This window comes from Haemaphysalis longicornis, unplaced genomic scaffold, assembly GCF_048455015.1.
Source record: "Haemaphysalis longicornis isolate Haplotype H1 unplaced genomic scaffold, Haemaphysalis longicornis Haplotype H1 scaffold_77, whole genome shotgun sequence".
In the NCBI taxonomy this organism is placed as follows: domain Eukaryota; kingdom Metazoa; phylum Arthropoda; class Arachnida; order Ixodida; family Ixodidae; genus Haemaphysalis; species Haemaphysalis longicornis.
The window spans coordinates 356967-379482 of NW_027526439.1; the positions used below are offsets into that span (position 1 = coordinate 356967).

At 47.2% G+C, this 22516-nt stretch overlaps 1 protein-coding gene across 1 annotated transcript in view; it reads right to left on the reverse strand.

Moving 5' to 3' along the window:
- The window catches only part of LOC144148107 (uncharacterized), a 37815-nt gene that overhangs the window by 3649 nt on the left and 11650 nt on the right, over nucleotides 1-22516 (reverse strand). Inside the window, exons 6-8 of the mRNA XM_077679696.1 lie at nucleotides 20525-20616; nucleotides 6661-6819; nucleotides 1296-1365 (exon numbers count right to left, since the gene is read on the reverse strand). Of these exons, the coding sequence (XP_077535822.1) occupies nucleotides 1296-1365; nucleotides 6661-6819; nucleotides 20525-20616 (321 nt within the window). The remainder of the gene's footprint in view (nucleotides 1-1295; nucleotides 1366-6660; nucleotides 6820-20524; nucleotides 20617-22516) is intronic.

Below are 22516 nucleotides of genomic sequence, written 5' to 3' on the forward strand. Positions count from 1 at the left end.
AGCGCGCGTTCGGAATTCAGTCAAGGGCGTCTTTGCTTGGCTTTCGCTTGACGTGACGCTTTGCTTGACTCGAGTAGATGCGACGCATTTACTCGAGTTCCCCCCGTGGGAAGATGCGGGCGGTTTTTTTTGCTGCATCTTCGGTAGTGTTGTTAACAAACGTCCCGGTCAAGGTTAATGGCGAGGCCCTACATGCGGCAATCTCGCAGCACTGATAAACGCTAAAATTGCCGTTGTTGCGGACTTCCTGGACTCAGTGGCGGTACTATATACCCTCTCTACTGACCTACGCTTGGCTTCTCTAGCTTCAAATGCTCGGTCCTACCTAGCCTGACGCATGCGCTCGGTGGCTTGGGCAAGAACTGCTCTATTTATACTCTGTTACAACTTAAGAACGGCAACGGAAGTTGCAACGGCAACGGAAGTTGCCGCTGTGCCTCATCCCCGCAGCCGGATGTTGCTCCGCGCGCTGCAAGTAGTGCAATACTGGAAATATTTTGAACATGGCACGAGCATTTTCAGGGAATTTTTGTACTTAATATGCTTATAAAGTACTGCAGCGATGACAAATAAACTACGCGAGAAAAGGCAGACGATATCACGCATTCATAGAAATCTCCTTTCAAAACACGCGCGCCCGTTGAGATGCGGGTCCGCCGCTTAGGCGGAGTGATACCGTACGTGAGCTATTGCCGTTTTTACCTTGTTCCCGAGTATAGTGACACTAGCCAACCTAGCCGTCAAAGATAACCTGCAAACAAAATATTTACCAGGAACACAGAGGAGGGGGGTCCCATTGTTCACAGGCGCCTTATCGTCTATAATGCGGTTTCGATTCTTGCCTTGTGGGTTCCTGAAACGAATTCTGAGCTCTACGCTGTATGTTTGATTAGCCTCACGCATGCGCTCAGCGTCTTAGGCCTTGGCGCCTTGAATTTCTTGCCCACGGAGGTGAAACCGTTGGGAGGTAGAGGTATACTGCTTTGCTGTAAAAACAATATTTCTGAAGCTGATAAGCATTGAAGAGATTGCAAGCCAGTATGGCGTCGCCGGGGAAGTTGGTGGTGCGCCACGAACGCCGCATGGTACAATGTCGTACCCCGCCGATTCCGAAATCAGGCTCAACGTTTCCCTTAAACAGGAATATTATGGGTAATATTGCATCCCAAAATAAGATTTCTGCAAAGACGCCTCAGTGTTTGCTAAAGGCGCATTCGCATCAAAACTACACCACACAGGAAAAACAGGCTCAGCGATCGCACTGAAAAAGCAAATGTGAATAAAAGCACACTTACCCATGAGAGCCAAAGCTCGCTCCAGCTCATTTTTGAAGATACTGAGCACTTTACTCACGCCATTTGTACCCTGTCAGAAAGAAAGGCAATAGGTAGTTGCTAGTGCTTCGATCCATTTTTTATGATTTTCAAGAAGGTGGCCAAATCCACTAAGAAACTCGTTGTAAGTGGCAAGAAAGATTGACAGTTCCTCACAGAGTAACTGGAAGTACGTGCACGCACTGCTACTGCGTTACCCGAAAATGCCAAGGCGTTGTGCTGTTTTGGGTCACGCTACAGGTTCGATACCACGCATTAGCGGGTGACTTCCGATATAGACGGAGCAGAGGCACAACAAAAACTACGGGGATGCTTAGAACTTTCCCAGAATGTGAAGGCCTAGTTCGACGTTTTGTAAGCCTACTATTGACCTTTTTGTAGAAACTTCATGTTGCTTTTAACGGGCAGCGACTGCAGTTTAATCATAGCCGCTTCGTCCCGGCGGTAGTTACGAGGAGCGGCTTTTAAGTGCAGAGCCCCTTAGGGGTTTCCCTTGTAGCTAGCTCGCTGTACACAATGCGGAGCCACACAGCGTTCCGTCGTATCGGCTGTCGTCGCGGCGTAACCCAGAGGCTTCAAAAGCCAAGCGGTTTAAATAGTCACAAGGGTTCGAAACTCCTGAACCGCTGGCGCTTGTCATACATCTCCACGTTTTTTAGCGCAAAGAAAACTGTAGGTATACGTGAGCCAAAATAGACTTAATTAACCGGCAGCGCCCGTGTTCATTTAGTTAGAAACGCTCGTTTGGGTTTGTTTTTACGACAGTAAGCGAAAAAAAGTGCAGTGCAACGCCAGCACGTTCGGGAGGAAAAGCAAGCACAAAAGGAACAAAACTCCCGCTGGAGCAGTTTCAGGCAGGGGGCGCGCGAGCACTGAGAAGGCGGAAAATTTGAACTGCATTGGGTGGTAGCAGTGAGCGGATAACGGCGCTACATTCCGTCATATCTAATCACTGCTCTGCATTTCCAACAGCTTTCACGTTGAGTGGAACGGCTTTAATTTTTCGTGCTGCTTTGCCCTCTTCGCCGTAGTGTACTTTCTAGATCTTCACGGTGTGCGACTAGCGCTCGATGTGTAGCCAACAAGAGCAGTTTCAAATGATGCTCTGACCCCCTGCAGCCACGTATACAAAGCACGTTCAGAACGTTCTAAAATATGTTGCCCTTTCAAGCTAGAACCATTCACCGGTGGCTGCTGGTTCTTTTTACCAGCACGAGCTACCCGTCTGGGGTTACAATTTTTGTGTGATTCGGTGTACCTCGAAAAGATTTTCTGTGCCCCACGCGTTCGATGAAACAGAGATTCAATGCTGTCACGAACACCACGCCACCATAGGCTGCAAAGAAAAGCGATAGCTGCATATGGTCAGCTACCAGAAAATTTGTCTCTCGGTCATTGCATGGATGAGTGTCATAAACGATGCACATTCCTATGCCTGAATTCAGAGGATACGTATCCCACGAAGCTTCTACCTCCAGCGCAATGGTTTGAAATGAAAACCGCAAAGAATTGCTTCCTAGTGTGACCTCACTAGGATAACGCGAGGGTGAGTGTGAAGTGATTACGCTACTAGTGCGTGCTTAGTCATGCATTTTGAGTGGTGAGACGGGCAGTGAATGCTTTGTAACAAACATAAAAGGCTCGAAGCGAAAAACGCCGCCCACACTGTAGCTTCGCTATAGGGCTTGGCTAATGGCTGCGCTGTGTCTCGCGATCGGTACTGATGGATTGTTTTATAATCTAACGTAAAGCTCTTTGGAGACAAACGGTTGCCTCTCCCGAAATATTCACCAATGTTTGATGTAGTTATTGTTTGACCAAGGCTTGGCTCCCGGCAGAACTACCCCGACCTTTGTCCCGTGGCATCACATTTTGGGGCCTTAGTTCTGCGACTGCTGGGGCGCCTGTTGGCGTTTTTGTGTGTTATCTATGCAGACAGTGCTGCTTATGTGATAAGCAACCATTCAATGTTTTAGGACCGCATGTTTTAACACACGAAGAACTTCCTCGGTGTATTTCTGCGGCGCCTCGGTGCTAGCGCACCGGGTCGAGCAAGTAGCGAAACACTCGGCAAACCTGCTCGGAACCGGTGTAGGGCTGCTGGTATGGCGACTGTCTTTTTCATAGGCTGCTCTCTCATGAAGCGAGAAAGAAAGTGTCTATAGAGATTAGATTGATGGCAGCACCGCCTGGGCAAGTGGGCATGGAGGGACGACCAACTGAGCGAGTTGGTAACTATTCATAGTGAAAAATTGTTCGAAAACACATACATTTCAGAAAAGGAAACGGACAATACTGGGGCAGTCTATCCATGAATAGCTTCCGGAGAAGCCAGAGTAGAACACCGGGTTCTCAGATAGAACAAAGTGAAACAAGGCTGCCACGCTACACACCGCATACAAGAATATCGAACAATACTATTGCGGAAAATACGAAATGCGAAATACTAAGTCTAAATGTCTACATATACATTGTACAATTTCACATACAATTACAACGTTTTTAATTGCATTGCATTTCATAGTTCGGATCTCCCCCGCGAACCGAGGAAAGGGCCGCAATTTGTGCCTGTCCGGGGTTAGCAATAAGCCTAACAGTTCTACGTTAGTGCATGTCAAAGAACCTTTGCGGCTTCGTGGTTCTCTCGAAGAACAAGGCCAGCACGATTTCTTTTGTTTTTTGCTGCCTTCTCGAGTGTGAGCGACGACAACATAATGTTATTGCCGTCCAGCGTGAGACGCGAGTTCAAGTCCACTAACAATGTTCGGATTTGGTGTAGAGGTTGCGCCTCAGATTATTGCACTAATGTGCCGTGTTCGATTCTCCCCGGTCTTGATTTTTTTTTTTTGCGTGGTTGTGCCAGCGTTTTGTAACACCGTTTCGGAACGGCCCATCATCTGTAATCATTGAGAGTGATTAATAATCAAATTTTACTCTGGCTACCCAGTCAGCGGAAGCGGTTTGACCGGTTGGACGACGCGCCCAAAGCGGACGACGCATCTCTAAAGGCCGAACCACATGGAGCGTTTTTTCACGCGATTCGCGCGCGTCGGCGTTGCGCGTGCGTTTTTTCAACGCCCGCGTCGACGATTTCGCGCCCGCGGCAGCATCTGCCTTGGCTACTAGTATGGGTAGGCGCCCGCCTCATGGCGCCGGTTTCGAAGCGCCGGAGACAGCCGGCTGGGTCCGCCGGGGATGTTTAGGCCTACCACCCAAGCAGATATTGAATGCGCGCTTTCACTAGCGGCGCGGATGATGTTTTATAGTACCGTTTTCACCCATGTTATAAGCTCCTTTACCGCACAAGCAACTTCGCGCGTGCCTTGAGCGGCATTTTAGAGACCGCTTAGAAGCGGTCGCTCGAGCTCCCGACACCACTAGCTGCCGAAGCCGCCGCCATGTTCCCGCCACTGGCCGCCGCGGCGCGCGCAGCGTGCGGGGGTGCGGTTGGTTGGAGCGCGCCTGTGGAGTGCGTGGCGCGTTTTCGCGAGCCGAAAACGCTCCATGCGGTTCACGCTTACTCCGTCAAACGGAACTCTAAGCCACTACCTCTACCACGCCCGCTTCACCAGCGAGAGCAATCTTTCTTGATATTTACCCAGCCGAACGAACCGCTTCCCCTAATCGACTAGCCAGAATAACCGCTCCTTAGTAATCACCATTACGAACTACAAATGATCGGAACTCTGGCGATGGATACGTCGGCCTTGGCTCTAGTGAGCGGTAGCGGAGCGGCCGGTTGAGTGCAAAATCAACTCCCACTGCTCTCACCACGTCAATTGTGAAGAGGGCGCGAAGTTAGCTGTTACAAAACGCTGGCACAACCGCGCAAAAAAAAAAATCGAGTCTGAGGGGAATGGAACCCGGTACATTAGTGCAATTATCCGAGGCGTAACCTCTACACCAAACCCGCAGACCGGGCACACCGTCTAATCAGCCGGTTTTGCTTTCGTCTGGACGGAACTGTACAAATTTCACGCTGGCTCCGTCTGCACGGAACGCTAAGCTCTCAGTTGTATTCCGTCTGGACGGAAGGATAACCAGCAGCACTCCGTTCCGTCTGGGCGGAACTTGAGCCCTTGTATATCGTTCCGTCTGGATGGAACGCTAGCCACAGCCATATTTTGAAGGTACACTAATCTAGGTCGTACTCATGGCACACAAGTAAACAAAGTCTAGGGGCAAATTGTAACAAATTTAGGGCATTTTAAATCTGGGTTTGAATTCATTCTGCCGAGTTACCATTTATCCTCTCTTAATCCTGTAAAAGCCCCCGTAAGGATTAACAAATTATTCCTTCGTTATGTAATTCAAGCGCATCGCTTGACTTAATCATCCACCTATATTCCTGGCATGCGTATAAAAAATTTACTTTGTGTTTTAATGCTCTACGAGTGGGTAATCTTTTGTTTGCGAACTCTGACAATTTCTCGCAACTTTTTCAGTGGAGAAGTACACTAGAGCTACGCTCATACAGAACACCTTTAAGTAATCAGGGAAATGTAGAGGCCTCGATGGTCGGCTATTAGCCCTGCTATAAAATAAGCGCGGTACCAAATATCAGGTGACACGAAGAGAAAAAAGAACGTAAAATAATAATTTATGACATGTTTATCCTAACGACGATGTTCTAATGAGTCTAGCTTCGTTTTTTTGTTGGGAGAGGCAGAGTGTGTGAGAGAGAGCTTCAATGAATACTGAATAGGTTCGCCCCCCAATTCGCGGGGCTTGCTACTTCAGGTGGGGTGAACATAGCGCGTGCTTTGTACTAGTAAGTGCACTACAATCTGGCTAAATAAATATTGAAGGGAGAGTAAAATTATTCCGTCAGCAACTTCGTAGCACAAGTACGGTTATTGCTGAAAACTGTTGCTTAGAAGAGCCGAAATGTTTAAATGACGGTTTTGTGGTCTTTTTAAAGTAAATTTCTCAAACGCCAGGCCTATCCCCATCCCTTACCTCCCTTACGAGCAGTGGGTGGCCTGTCTGAGAAGTCCGGACCCCGGGAGGCAACACATACTGGTGAAGAACTGAACTGCTAGCCAAGGCCAGGCCATCCCGTACTAGGGACGCCGCCCACCGTGCGAGTGCCTGAACAGCAGCACCAGCGCTCGTCAAATAAACATTTATGTCTCCTCTTTCCTATCCCCTTTTTATAAGGTGAAGCGAATTCGGTGAAGAAATAAAAGCATTTGTTATGCAGTGGAGATAAAACCAAAGATAATGATAGAAGAGGTTATAAAACAGCAATAAAAAAAAAAACGTTGGGCGGAGAAGGAAGAACGACAAGATATTAACTAAGAAAATAGCCGAAAAAAAACCTTACATCATAAGCCAAGCCCCAAAGTATTGGACGGCCAACGAAGACTGCTCGAGCTCCAAGCGCCAGAGCCTTGACAACATCCGTGCCCGTGCGAACTCCACCGTCAATGTACACTTCGCAGCGGCCGCGCACGGCTTTTACAATGCCCGGAAGGACCTCGATCTGCATAAGTCACACAAAGAGTAAAGGGAAGATGAGATACAACTGATATGCGAAAACAGGAACTTCAGAGAACAGTGGATTCATTGTGTGGTACAAGGGGGATTCACCTGATTAAATTCGTATGGTACTTACGAATTCATAACCGACGGGCTTAAACGTATCGTGTACCGATACAAAAAGTTGTACAAATTCATAGAAAGTTTCCTAATTGCCTAGTTCGCTTCTTTTAAAGATATAAATGAAGAATAAACAAGAAACGCAGTGTGGTTTATCCAGTTTTCACTGGATGGCGCTAGCTTTCAACAAGCAATAGTTTTGTTTTTGTTTCAGTACAGAAGGGACATATCTCCAAAATAAGCAAAGTAGGCCGTTGTGAACGTTGATATGGATTTATAAAGCCTTTTTTATCGGCGCGCGATTTTTTTCGAGTCCATGGGTCATGAAGTGGTAAGTGCCATAGGTATGTTAACAGGTGAGACACCTTAACGCGCCGAAGCTGCACCCCGGCTGTGGGTGTAGCTTCTAGTAGGGTGTAGGGCTCCTAATTAATGTTCACCACCTGGGGATTTTTAGCATGCGCTAGAATCTCGACACACTGGCGTTTTCACTTTCCGCCTCAGTCAGCGAAGCCAACCGCGGCAGTGATCGAACCCGCGTCCTTGGGCTCGGCAGCACAACTCCTCATCCACAGCGCCGACGCGGCGGGTGTTAAGCGAACAGTGCTACTGAGAAGGGGACGCGCTATTTTGATATCAGTCAGTGTGAATGCTGCAGTTTAAGCTTTGGCGAGAATCTTGTGTACCTGAGTATGAAAGTCGCAAAACTTGTTTGAAATAAATATTTCATGGCCCAAATTGGTGAAATATTTTCAAAATAAAATAGCAGCTGCATGTGTGCGCTTTGAAGCCTCGTTATCGCTGCTAATCAACGGTCTTCACCCCACAAACGGCACGCTATGTTACTAGGAGATATCCTAATCAGCAACATGTCCTATGGGAATGTCCTCACACCATTCCCAGCATTCCTCACTTACACACACCAACGCAGCTGCCATATCCCATTGACCCAACCTGGCTGACTCTAGCCTCTACCTTCGAGGAGCAGCTAGCTCTAGTGCAATACACCAAAAACGCACTAGAGCTGAGTTCCCCATTCACTGAAGACGACCTGTAATTGGGTTGTCTGAACCGCCTTTGGTTCTAAATAAAGTTTTCTCTCTCTCTCTCTCTCTCTCTCTCTCTCTCTCTCTCTCTCTCTCTCTCTCTCTCTCTCTCTCTCTCTCTCTATGTTACTAGAGGTGGTTTATTTGCATTGTAGCAATTAAAATGTTGACAATTCTTTTGTGTACCAAAATGTTAGCTGGCCGGGGGTAAAAGGGGGGATGGTAATATTTCGGCCAGTCTTACAGGAATTGTATTCGAAGTGTACACCCACATGTCACGTGAATGTGCCTTGTGGAGTGTTTTTCAGAGTGGAGGCAAAGAAAACGCTGAGCTATTGTTTGGCCAATGTACAAGGCAAGACTCCAGATAAGCTGTTGTTGAAGCTGTCGTCTGCGCGCTAGCAGGTGGCCAGTTGTGGCACACGAAGTCCTGAATTTGATGGGTGGCCTTGAGGATTCTTCTGTCACTTCTAGGCGGTAGCAATGGCCCAAGTACACAATGCTGTATTTCGGGCAGATTTGGGTGGACTAAAGTAACCCTTATAAAACGTGCTTTCAGCTTTTTAGTGCGGCTTTACAAGCATAAACCCATGGTAATTTGAGGGTACGGCAGTCTTCATTACAGTTTGTACATTTGAAAACTTTAGTATATTGCTAGAGGAACTTCGTATTTAGGAAAACGTTTTTACTTTAGGATGTATCCCGTTTCTCGGTCGACAAAGTGGTACCTACCATAAAGAAATTTCATCAATCATTAAAAGATTCGGATCTGATTATATGATAACTTAATGAATGCGACCTTCATTTATAGATAATCGCATCAGTTCAATTGCAAAATTACAGTAGCCGTCGTACCAGTCCAACTCTCGCTATGCGTCCTTTCCTTTTTCCTTTTTACTTTAGATGAGCAATCGCAACTCGGGCTGCCTTGAAACACAATTTGGTATCAGTGTATCACTTGTTTTAACTAAAGTGGAGATTGGTTACGGAGGACCTTTTGCTAAGGTTTTGCGTTCGTGATGATGAAGACGACAAGAGGATGGACATTAAACATTCCTACGAATGCTGCCCTACAAGCGTTACAGCGAAGGTTGCATAAAGGACGTCGTGAAGGCGTCGGACAAACATTTCTTCGGTGGCAGTTGCGAGTGTGCCGCTTTTGTCGATAGCTGGCTTTTGATATAAAAGTCATGGCACTGGCCTTCAAGTACCTTTATAAAAGCGGCTGAGCCATTCATTTGGTCGGAACTTAAACATTTTTCACACAGGAGTGCAGTGACCATGCCGCTTAGGTTAAAGAGGAGGCCATGATTTTGAATCGCAAAAGCTACTAGAGAAGGCGAGGTACCCCGTTAATGGCTGTAAAATCCCTTTAGAAAATCACGCGTGGATTGAGGCAGTTAAGTTTACATATAGTGAACTCGAATATACTGTAAATTTACATAAGACGCTGCATCAGTCACTTGTCCATCAACATCAGGGTGGTTAACATCAATATTTAAGTCATGACCATCAGGTGAAGATAGGGAGGCGGGTTTTATTTATATGCATGACAGTATTAGACAGTGGCCTAACGTTTCTTGATCGAGTTTGTGGAGACAGTTTCGGAACTCGCATTTGAACTTCAATAATACCGGTTCATGAATAAGTTTGAGCAGAAACACACAAATCAAACTGAGGTATGAGTGTATTCAGTGGGAATGCATGTATCTGTTAAAAACTTGCTCGCGCTTGAACCCTTGAAGCATCGTATAATAGATATAAGTTTCACTGGCCTGCGGCTGGTAGTAGCTCACAGTAAAATTTCAAATAAAGACACCAAAATTCTCCACAATGTCTGCATGATGGTTGCGGTGCTATGGACACCGGTCCAGCATTGCTTTACGTCTCACACGTTGTCTTCATATTTGCTCATGTCAACCACGATAGGAGATTGTTCAAAACGGATCTCAAGCAAACGGATTATTAAAACAGTGTGCATCCTGCCTATATTTGGAGTGCCCCTCACGACGTATTTTCTTTATTTTGGGCGGACTGGTCTTAAGGGACCACCAACTGAATTTAACCGAGTGTTTGGTGTTTAGCACAGCTCAGAGAAAAAGCACCACCCAAAGCAATTTACTGCAATGTAATTTTGGTGGCCATATCAGCAAACATTTGAAGGCGATTTGTATCTCCAACGATGCCGTGAGGCTGCCGGCTGCCACGACGAATGATTGCCTAAACAACCATAAACCAGAATGCAAGTTCTGCTTTTCCTTGGGCATAAAAATAAATAAGTATCATAATAAATCAGTAAAACTAGCACCGCGGTTAGTGGCATACCTGCCATATAATCATATAAAAAGTTCTAGTCCCGAGCCAGTCGGTATACTGTATTGAAGCCATCAGTCCACACGGAAAGCAAAGGCGGTCTAGCGGACTTAAAGCTACCTTATTCTACTGGTTGATAAGCAGGTAAATGCTGTTCTTGTATTTCCGGGGAGATAAAAAAGCTCGTCATATCAAGTTCGTGCAAAATTTGAGCTCGAACGCGCATGCTGTTTGGAAAAAGACCAAGAAATCCCGGTAAGCATGTAGGTAGTGAAGCCTAGGCTTGAATGTTACGACAGCGAAAGTGATTTGTGCTCAAGTAGAAAACTTAAAGTGAACAGGTAAATAATAACAGCTCGTAGAAATGTTCGTGTTTATCTGTTTGGCAAGGTTTGCTAAAATTTTACGAGGAATCAAAATTGAGTGTATACGATGCACGTCCACCTTCAGTGAGGAATTTAGACCTTTAACGTTGCCCCCGTTCCATTTTCGCGAGAATTTGTGCGCGAATCCAATGATTTCCAGACGCTTATTTCAGAATCGCTCCTGTGTATAGACTACATAAAATGTAAAATTTTATAGCACCAGCCAGAACGATGATCAAGATACTGCAGGTTTCGGTCCCAGTAAACTTTAGCAAGCTTGATCATGATGAATATGTTAAGAAGCACCATGGGTTGAATAATGTGAGCCGAGGGAAAGCAGTGCTCCTCTGTAGCCTGCTGTTAGCGTCCATAGTGTCGTAGTCCTCACATCGAGACACCCAGTGTGAAATGTAAATTGCAGTAGTGGACCACGCGAATGGCAGCCTACTCTTTTTTCTTTTTCTCAGAATCATATTAGTTACCTGTTGCCGCATTAGATTGCTTTACTCTGGGTTTTTCTTGAAGCGTTCTGGTAGCTAGCTCGCATCGGCCAAACTGCGCTTGGCATCCTTTTTGTTTTGTCATTTATGTCACCGATGTTCTGCATCTCAAGAAAAGAGGTGCGCCGATTTCGCCTCATTTTTCCAACGACGAATGCAGTATATATTTTTACAGAAGAAAACAGCGGTGCCCTGCGTTGGATACATGCGCTAGCTTTAGCCCCTTTCCTGCCTACAGATACTGGGTTTGTACACGCATTTTGAGTAAAAACAGCCCAGAATTCGCTTATATCTTTTGCGACAGCTTTTGTTATTAAGAATGGTACAAACAAGCTATGCTTGAATGAGTCGCAGCGCACTCCTACTAGATGGCAGCACCCATTCTATGCACAGCGTAAGCTGGAGCTCTTTTTAGCCACTGCGGTTTTTAAAACTAGCTTTGTCTCCCTTTCTGCCCTCTGGGTATTCCCCGCGTACGTTCCGGCCCGAAGGCAAAGCTGTTTTTAGTGAAAAAACAAGTGATTTCAAAGATGTGTTCAGTTCTGTGGGCGAGGACGATGACTATTTATGTTGGCAAGCCACTGAGCTGACCGACGGATTGCGTAGTGGTGGTGATGAATAAATTGCCGTGCAATGATTGGAACTCGATGTGAACAGTGCACAGCAATGCCCGCCTCGCTCCCTGTTATTACACTAAGTGCCTGCTATTGTTTCGCTAAGCTTTTTTCTACGGCATTTTTGTTGAAATACGTATTATCCATAAAAGTCTGGGCCATTTCTGTCCAGAAGTAACGATAATTAGGAGGAAAAGGAGGTAAATGTTTTCACGGCTTCATTTCTAATAATTATTGTTGAGACGCTTTAAGTGTGCCAGCATTGCTACGTGGTTGGAAAGTTGTAAAGCTTTGTATACCTCGTGACCGTGGAGGCTTTCATGGATAAAGTTCTATTTGCAATGGCATGTTCCCCGCGTGTTTTTGGATCGTGACGTTCTGGTTTATCATTTACTGATAAACCACAACGTCACGATCCAGAACGTCACGTTCTGGTTGATTAGCACCTAACAGGGTGGTAATCAAGGCAGGGTTATATTGCGGCCAGGGAAGTAGAGGTTCCTAGGGTGTGAGAGTCTTAGTATGTATTACAAATTTAGAACGCAGATATTTTCAAATTTCGATATGTTTGAGCCTACTTCGCTTAAAAACGGAAGCTAGATTTCATGTTACAACAGCACACGTGAAAGTGTTGGAACTCCACAGTCACGAATGCTGCGTACACGATCTAAAGCGCGTTTTGCTATTACTACGAAATAATGCTACCTGGCTGCAAGCGAAGCCCAGGCGAACTCTGGTAGATGAGATGGCAGATCTAGCGATTTGCTGGCCATCTCACCATCGAGCTTGAATCTATGCACCAATGCATAATTCGCCGTCTTCTCGCAGAAACGATAATGGTGCAGTGCCCAACCATGTATTCATCCTTGTAACAATGTGGGATACTAGTGAAAATGTGTTCACTCTGTAAGTAATAACGATATTTGCGAACGTTCAATCTTTGTATGAACCCCGAATTAGGACATCGCTTTCATTTGCTCTGCCTGCTCTGTTCAAGACGACCAGACTTTACTTTTGCTCTAAAATAATTTTGGAGCAAACATATTCTGCAAAACACTTAATATTTTGCAAAATAATTTGCCTTCAAAGCTCTGAACCAGACCTCACAGACAGAGATTTAATTGTGAAGCGGTTCATCATATGACTGTCAGCAGGAAGCACGGGGAAGAAGTAGCAGTCCGTAGGAAGGGAAATGTGAGGCCGGATGTTTCAGATGGAAGCCTTTATGCACTATCAGATACCCTGAAAGCGGATGTTTGGTTGGCCTACTTAAAATGAGGCCGCCTTGTCATGTATGAGCGTCATTGGACTATCTAGACAGCATCCGGTACAGCGCCGCCTCATGCGCGCTGTTGTAAACGTGGGCGGGACAAAGACCGTCATTGAGCAGCTTCGTTAATGTGTACAGCAAGAGCGACAGCAGCAGTTGCGGCATCGAGGCTCTCTATACCAGATTTTACCGCTGAACAAATGAAGGAAAATAGAACATTGACGCACACCACCCAAATTATAGAAGTAAAGTCCTGCCCTTTTCTTTAGGTTACGTGGGAAGGAGTAAAAACAAGGTTTATAGCACTGAAATAGAAGAGATTAAAAATAAAAACAAAACAAAAAACTCTCGTTTTTTGATCGACAAAAGGTACCTCTCGCCATACCAATATTTAGGACGAAACAAGGTTTGTAAAGGGGAATAGCAGTCACGACGGTAGTTGATCGTGGGGGTTTATTCAAGGCGTCGCGTAAGGCAACGGGCCGAGCGCAGGTCCAGCCGGTATGAGCTCGTGAGCATGAACGTCCGAATCGGGCCTTCGCCGTCTTCACGATAATCCTCGGGGCATACCCGATTGGGCAAATGGCGCTTCGGTATATAATATTGTTGTGCAGCGTTAACTCTTCTTGTTACAATTGCCCCCGGTGCAAAAGGAGCCATCCTGGCTACTCAAGGGCACGACGAAACTAGAGGGTCGTAGTAGGGCTTTAACCGATCCACGTGAACAATTTCACGCCCTCGGCGGCGATGATCTGTAGTTCGTGCACCGGGTTTCACAAGGTAATTGACGGGCGAAGTCCGCTCAATGACTCTGTACGGGCTATGGTACTTGGTGGTCAGTTTTGGGGAGAGACCGGGTGTTGAGCAGGGCACCCAAAGCCACACAGGGGAGCCGGGATTAAAACTGCGATCTTTGACGCATTCGTCGTGACGATGCTTCTGGCGCTGCTTATCGGTCGATGGAAACGAACGGGCCAGTCGACGGCAATCTTCGGCGCGACGAGCAAGGTCTGAAATCGGCGTAAATTCGGTTGCGTCGGGCTTGTAGGGGAGTATCGTGTCGATTGTGCAGGTCGGCTCTCGCCCATGCAACAAGAAAAACGGCGAGAATCCCGTGGTCGTCTGCGTTGCCGTATTGTAAGCAAATGTTACAAACGGGAGTGCGAGGTCCCACTTCGACATGTTGGCAGACACGTACATGGAGAGCATGTCACCAAGCGTGCGATTTAAGCGTTCCGTAATCCCGTTCGTTTGTGGATGGTATGATGTGGTAGTCTGTTGAACGACGTGGCACTCAGAGAGCAGTGCTTCAATAACCTCAGACAAGAAAACCCGCCCTCGGTCGCTGAGAAGCTCCTGAGGTTCCCCGTGTCGAAGAACAAAGCGGCGAAGCAGGAAGGAGGCTACGTCGCGAGCCGTGGCGGCCGGAAGAGCATCGGTTTTGGCGTACCGAGTAAGGTGATCCACGGCGACAATGATCCATCGGTTTCCGGCTGCAGTAGACGGAAGTGGGCCATACAGGTCAACGCCCACACGTTCGAATGGCTTTGCTGGGCATGGTAGTGGCTGCAAAAGACCGGCAAGGCGGGGCGGTGGCGATTTTCGGCGTTGACATTCAGGGCAAGAGCGCACGTACTTGCGCACGAAGGTATACATACCACGCGAGTAGTATCGCAGGCGAAGACGCTCATTGGTCTTTAGTACGCCAGCATGACCGCAACGTGGATCAGCGTGAAAGGAGGTGCATATGTCGCTGCGCAAATGACGGGGTATGATCACCAGCCACTTTCGGCCGTCGGAGCAGTAGTTGCGGCGGTAGAGTAGCTCGTCACGGAGCGCAAAGTGAGAAACCTGCCGGAATAGGGCCCGAGATCCCCCGGCAGGCGATGTACCGGAGAGCATCCCAATAAGAGAAGCAATCCACGGGTCTTTGCGTTGCTCGGTTGACATATTGCTGACTGCAAGAGGCGACAGACGTAAGTCACTATCACTTGAGGCAAGGCAGGAAACTTCAGCAGGTACGGGTGAGCGTGAAAGAGTATCAGCGCCGGAGTGCTTGCGACCAGAACGGTAAATGACCCGGATGTCATATTCTTACAGTCGGAGAGCTCACCGACCAAGACGACCTGATGGATCCTTGAGGGAGGAGAGCCAACAGAGTGCATGATGATCGCTGACGACATCGAATGGTCGACCATACAAGTACGGGCGGAACTTGCCCAGTGCCGAAATTATCACCAAGCACTCCTTCTCTGTTACAGAGTAGTTCGACTCGGCTTTCGTCAGTACACGGCTCGCGTATGCTACGACGTACTCCTCAAAACCGGGCTTTCGTTGGGCAAGCACAGCACTGAGGCCGATCCCACGAGCATCAGTGTGGACCTCGGTTGGGGCGGATGGGTCGAAGTGCCGCAGTATCGGCGGGGATGTGAGTAGACGCCGTAGCGTCACAAAGGCTTCGTCGCAGGAGGGTGACCACGCAGATATGTCGCTGGCACCGCCGAGGAGCTGAGTTAAAGGCGAACTTATGCTGGCGAAGTTGCGTACGAAGCGTCTAAAATACGACCAAAGACCAATAAAGCTCCGAAGCGCCTTTATAGTGGTCGGCTTCGGAAATTCGGCTACGGCTCTCAGCTTCGTGTCATCTGGGAGGATCCCATCTTTCGAAACGACGTGGCCCAGCTGCAGCCCAGCTCTTGCAAGGCACGTCAAAACTTGCTGCAGGCGGGCGAGGTGCGTTTTGAAGTCCGAAGAGAAAACAACGACATCGTCCAGATAGCAAAGACACGTCTTCCACTTTAGTCCGCTCAAAATAGTGTCCATCATTCGCTCGAAGGTGGCAGGAGCGTTGCAAAGCCCGAACGGCAATACATTAAATTCATGAAGACCGTCAGGGGTAACAAAAGCAGTTTTCTCTCGATCTGCTTCCGCCATCGGGACCTGCCAGTACCCGGATCGAAGGTCTAGCGACAAGAAGTGTTCTGCTCCCTGCAAACAGTCGAGGGCGTCGTCGATGCGGGGGAGGGGTTACACGTCCTTGCGGGTTATGGTGTTCAAACGGCGGTAGTCAATGCAAAACCGAATGGACCCATCCTTCTTTTTCACAAGAACCACAGGTAACGCCCAGGGACGACTCTTGGAGGGACGAATAATGTCACGCTGAAGCATGTCATTCACGTGGTCTTATATGGCGCGTCGCTCTGCCGGTGATACACGATACGGTCGTTGTCGAAGTGGGGCATGCGAGCCAGTATCGATGACGTGGCTCACAACGGACGTGCGGCCAAGAGAACTTTGCCCACTATCGAAAGACGAAGAAAACTGGCTCAGAAGTGCAGTAAGCTGGGCTCGTTGGGTGGCGTCCAAACTTTCGTCAATTGAGCGGCAGAAAATCTCGGAACATGTTTCGTCCCGTGTGCATGGCGTGGTAGTGCTCAGCTCGTCGACTTGGAGATGGGGCGCATCATCCAGAAGCTCCGTAACAAGACGGGGATCGACCGGTTCTACAAAGCCGAGTGTTTCGCCGTGTAAAAGGGCGCACGAAGTCGTCGACTGGTTCATAATCATCATTGCACTCGCGCCATTGCGAATTGTCAAAAGGGCGAGTGGTAGCGGAAGACATCTGCGGCGGAAGAAAATGTCGGACGGCGTAAAAGCACCGTAGCCTCAGGAATAGATGTGCAGCAAAGAGGAACAAGAACGGAAGAACGGGGTTGGACGACAGTGTCTTCGGCGATGACCACCTTGGCGTTGGGAGCACAGAAAGAATCTTCCAAGAGAGGCGAAAACTAGACTTCGGCAGGTGCACACCGTATGACGGCATGATGGCGCGACAGAAAGTCCCAACCCAGGATTACATCATGAGAGCAAGACGGCAATACGACGAATTCAACGGTGTAGAGAATATGCTGAATAACGACACGGGCCGTGCAGGCTGCTATGGGCTTAATCTGTTGTGCACTGGCCGTGCGCAAGGATAGCCCGGAAAGTGGCGTCAGAACCTTTCGAATTGAGCGCCATAGGTCGGCGTGAACGACAGAAACAGCAGCTCCAGTGTCGATTAGGGCAGTAGTGGGGATGCCTTCAACAAACACATCAATAACATTTTCGGGAGGGACGTGAGGACTTTTAGCTTTCGAGGGCCACGCAGCTTTTGCCTCGGGAACTGCGGCTGTTAGTTTTCCTCCCCAGTTCTGGCAGAGCGGCGCCGCATAGGCGACAGCGAGCGACGACGTGGAGAAGGAGATCGGCGGTTGGTGGACGTAGTAGAGCGGTCAGGCGACAGCGACGTCATCGGCGGATCAGAGGCAACTGGGTACATTGGCTGCGGAACAATATACGGCTGGGCGTAAGCGGGGTCGTAGTACGGAGCCTGTTGTAAGGTGTTCGGAGGCGGCATGCGATGGCGGCAGTAGCGAGCTACATGTCCGGCAATTCCGCATACAAAGCATATAGGGCGATTGTCCTGCGTACGCCACGTGCGCGTAAGAGGACTACCCACAGCCGTCGGAAGACGGCTCGCCGGCACGACATTCGGACTAAGATTGGTCTGCAACGGAAGCAGTGGCACGCCAGGCTGGGCTGGTGGAGCAGGCGGGTGCACCACTCGAGGGTTGACCGAAGGAGCAGGCCGCAGAGGTGATCTTACCCTGCAGCTTCGACGTACGTTATGGGGCCGGCGACCGGCGCCTAGTAGTGGGCAGTTGGTAGCTGACACAAACGTACGACGTCGGCTATCGTTTGGGGATCCTTGGACAGCAGCATCTGGAACGCGTCATCATCCACTCCTTTAAGGACGTGCCTGACCTTGTCCGTTTCCGTCATCGACGGGTCGACCCGCTTGCACAAGTCAACCACGTCCTCGATGTAACTGGTGAATGTTTCCCCGGCTTGTTGGCCGCGTACACGCAACTGCTGCTCGGCATGGAGCTTGCGTACAGCTGGGCGGACGAATGCTGCCACAAAGCGGGTGCGGAAGGCAGACCAGGTAGGAATGTCTGACTCATTATTCGCGTACCACCGCCGGGCGAGCTTATCAAGGGCGTAAAACACGTTATGCAGCTTAGTCGGATCATCCCATTTGTTGTAGGCACTCACACGCTCATAGGACGACAGCCAGTCTTCGACATCAGTGTCTTCCTCGCCAGTGAACTTGGTTGGGTCCCGCTGTCGCATCCCGCAAGAGCAGATCACGGGTGCACCCGATGGCGCAGGGTGCTGGCTGGTCTCTCGGTGGTTCATCTCGGGCAGTGTCCGGTTGCGAATCTCCAGTGTGGAACCCAGACCCTTGACCTCCACCACTTGTAAAGGGGAATAGCAGTCACGACGGTAGTTGATAGTGGGGGTTTATTCAAGGCGTCGCGTAAGGCAACGGGCCGAGCGCAGGTCCAGCCGGTATGAGCTCGTGAGCATGAACGTCCGAGTCGGGCCTTCGTCGTCTTCACGATAATCCTCGGGGCATACACGATTGGGCAAATGGCGCTTCGGTATCTAATATTGTTGTGCAGCGTTAACCCTTCTTGTTACAGGTTGCATAATGTGTAAACAGCGATGAACAACGACCAATGTTTGGTAACTTCGAAATTCCGATAACATTTCGTGCGTGACAACATTTCGTGCGTGAATTCAGAAATGCAACTTCTGTATTGATCTTGTTAATGTGAAAATTTATAGCCGCGTAATAACAGCTTTTGAATAGAAGCTACATATAGAATCTACTCATAGAAGCTAAACATTTACAAGCTACGCAATAAAAGCTCTACGTGAATAACGGTAAACGGTAGAGCTGCAAATGACGACAAGGATGTATCTAAAGCATTTATTCATTACTCCTAATTAGAAAAAAGTTAACTAGTCACTCAAGTAAACTTGTCATATCGTATCAGGCCGTACTCAGAATGGCACGAACACAATTGACTAAAAAAAGCTTTTGGAAAATATTTGCCAATGAGCCATCAACATATCACTAAAATTTTTCAGATCTCAATAGGGTCGGCCGAAATTCCGTCATATTTTTTGGCTGCTTGGCTATACCCCTTTAAAAACATTAAGAAGGTAGATTTTTCATCTACAGTTAGAGTCCAATTTTTATTACAAATACTTGTGGGTTGCTGAACAAGTTATTGCACGACAAATTCGTGTATTTCTGGCGGAAAGTGACATTTCATCGCCATCTGAACATTTATTCGGAGAAAAAATGTATACATTTTGTTCAGTTGGATGTGTCTGACAATATGGACGTGGTGTTCCTACAATTCTGTAATATCTTCGGCAAAGTGCCGAAATATGAGCTTTTGTATAAATCTGAAGTCAGTGGTTCTGGATTGCCTTTTGAGTTGAATTAGAGCTTACCTAACAAACAAAGAAACAGTGATACATAACAGTGGTCGTTTTTATTATCTTGGTGCCCATTCTGGTGTACCCCAGGGCAGTGTTTTGGCACAATTGTTATTTCTTGTTTAAATAAATGATCTAGTGCATGTAATTCCCGACGCAATGCCTGTGAGGTTTTTACTGTGGATTGTATTGCTTTAGAAATCCGCTCGCTTGATGACTGTGTTGTGCTGCAAGAATGTCTTTGCGCAATAAAGAGATGGTGTGAGGAGTATGGAACGCCTGTAAATGCCGAGAGATGCACGCTTTCAAGAAGACCTCGTATAAAACAATTTTTTCCTTCTCGGTGTTTGCTACCGAAGATTAGAAGTTGCTGAGTATAAATATCTAGGCCTAACTTTAGCCTGTAATATAGCTTTCTTGTCCTAATCCCAAATATTTTTTCAGCTTCATTTGTGAAAATGTATTTTTTGAAGCGTAAACTGGAATCTGCTACAAGTCAACTCAAGTTAAAACAAAACTTTATATGCTTCCGTGAACGAAATAAGCACTTGAAGAGAGCTATTTACTTGCTGGGACTCATTCAGAAAAAGCGGTTTCATTTATGTGCAGTAGATATCGGCGTTAGGATTCTCCGTATAAGCGTATGTCTGACAATACAATTCAATCACTAGCAGTTTGAAGAAGCTTGGCTTATTTATTATTTCTCCACAATATTGATACCTACAAAATCACAATTACGCCTTTATTCATATTTCATCCGTTAGGCACAAGAAGGACGTCACGCACGCAAAGGCATTCAATCCAGCATACGCTTCCTAAAACTTACTAGTTTAATTAAGTAAATGCTTTTTCTTGAGTGGAATGCGTTCCTGAAATAGTTATTCCAGCCAGAAAAGCTTATTCCAGTTATTTCAGCCAGAAATTCCAGTGCTTTAGGAGAACATTGGTCACTGAGGATATTCGGTGTACTGTGTATTTTGCCTTGATTGAGAAGCATTGTATTTCATTTTACTTTCGTGTGTCTGTTGCTCACAAAAAAATTTGTTTCTTGGAACACAACCCGAAAATGCTTACAGGAGGTGGTGAGGGGTAACGCCTTTTGCAAGAAATTCAGGTAAGAGAAAAAGGGAGCATGGGAACATCACCGTCGCGGGCACAGTGTCCAGTTGCCGGCCACCGTGATTGGAGACTACTATCGCTGACGCGCCGTAGTTTACAGCCTCCTCGGCATCTTGAGCTAGATAAGAAATGTAAACCACATTAGTGAAGTATAAACATAATGTTGGCTCATCCAAATATGATTTCTGCATCCAAATATATGAAGCTGGTTGTAACGGTTTTGTGCTGAAACGACTTTCCTCACACTACCCCAAGCGAACGACATTCGATATAGGGTGAAATAGCGGCTTAACATGGTTCTGTGGTCGTGTTTGCCATACTTTATCAGGTTTGGGCAGTCACACAAACAAAAAAGCAGTAGCTGACCGAATTCCGTCCTCATGAAGAGCTACGTTCTAACACACTTAAAGACCACGAGGAGAGAAGCGACACAATAAGGAGATGCAAATAAGTTCAAACAGCTGAAAAGAAAGCACGTTTATGCAGAATGTTACAGTCGATACAAGCACTACTTTGAGAAATCACACAATGAAGCCAGAAATAATAAAAAAGAAAATTTAAGCAATATTTTACGAATGGGCGCAATTATTGCCAAATTAAAAACCGTGGGAACCAACGGAAGATGTTTCGTCCCTTTCCCGGAATTGTTTAGATGTGTTTCGTCACGTAGTTATTTTTTGCACGAAAACCTTCCGAAAACAACTGAAAGTGAACCAAGATAAAATTCCGCAAATTAAAGTTGGGACAGCTTCCTCCGAAATTGCGCAACATGCAATAGAGCTATCTCTAGGAAAAAAGTAAACACAGGCTTTTAACAACCGACGCTTATGCCGGTGCTTTCATCGCGGATGCTGGCTGATTTTAATTTGAATCGCGCAGAAAAATGAAACGAGATGGTCTAAGAACGAAGTTTTGGAGCCACAGCATAGATATTTCGTAATTGATTATGACTATAAGTGGCGCCCACCTACCTCGATTTAATGTACAGGGCGACTTTTAAATTGCAAGCAGGGCACGCCTTCTCTCACGAAGTTAAGAATCTAAGAATTTATATGCTGCCATTGAAAGTGTCTTGCCTATGCTTGGAATAGAGAAGACAAATAGCGAGCCACAAGTCCCAAAGACCATCGGCTCATCGAACTGCTGGAATCGTTTTGGCACTGACCTGCGATTGTGAGCTCATCATTATTAACAGCGAAGCTGTGTAACGAATCGCTCTTTTTCGAGTCCGCAGTTAAAAATACCAACAAACTGCCGGGCATGCGCACGTGAGCGCGAGCCTCGCGGCGACCGCCCGGCAGTTAACAAAACCAAGAAAATGTCTAGCGCTTGTGTGTGCGTCCATCGCGATGCCTGCCCAATGTCGCCTGCGCACGTTTGTTAAGCTAAGCATACGTACTTAGGGAGATTGGCCAAGATTGGCAAAAATAATTACAGCGTTCCCTTTAATCCTGGCAACACTTGCTCGGAACGAGAAAGACACGTCAAAGCGCACTCCCCTCCAAGGTGATGTCAAATAATTTTCACTTCAAAAAAAAAAAACAAAGAAAGAAAATAAACTTTGAAGCAGCTCACTGTTATAGTAACAATAATCGAGTAAAGGTCGTTGCGGCAGTGAAGTAGAAGCAAATCGGCTGCAATTCTGGACTTAAACCTTCGTGATGGTCGTGAAAGGTACGGCCAGCTCCTCTACTTTGAAGTGTTATGCCATAGTGTAAGCTTCCTTTATTTTTTTCCACAATAAATTCATGCAGGCTGAACTTTACTCACGCGCAGATGTGCACGGACCTCAACTTAAATTAACTTAAACAAATACTGGTTCCAGCTCATGGAGCCTTACGTCGACGCATGGTCACATAGCCCAACGCAAGCTCAGGCTTACCGGATTCTGGCTATGGCAGCGTACTGGCCACACTGACACTGAAACTAAATTGTCAGTCTGCCTAAATGAATTAGGAGCTGTAGATTGACGAAGGAGTCTCCACCCTTGCACAAGTAATACATGTTGCGCCGATTCT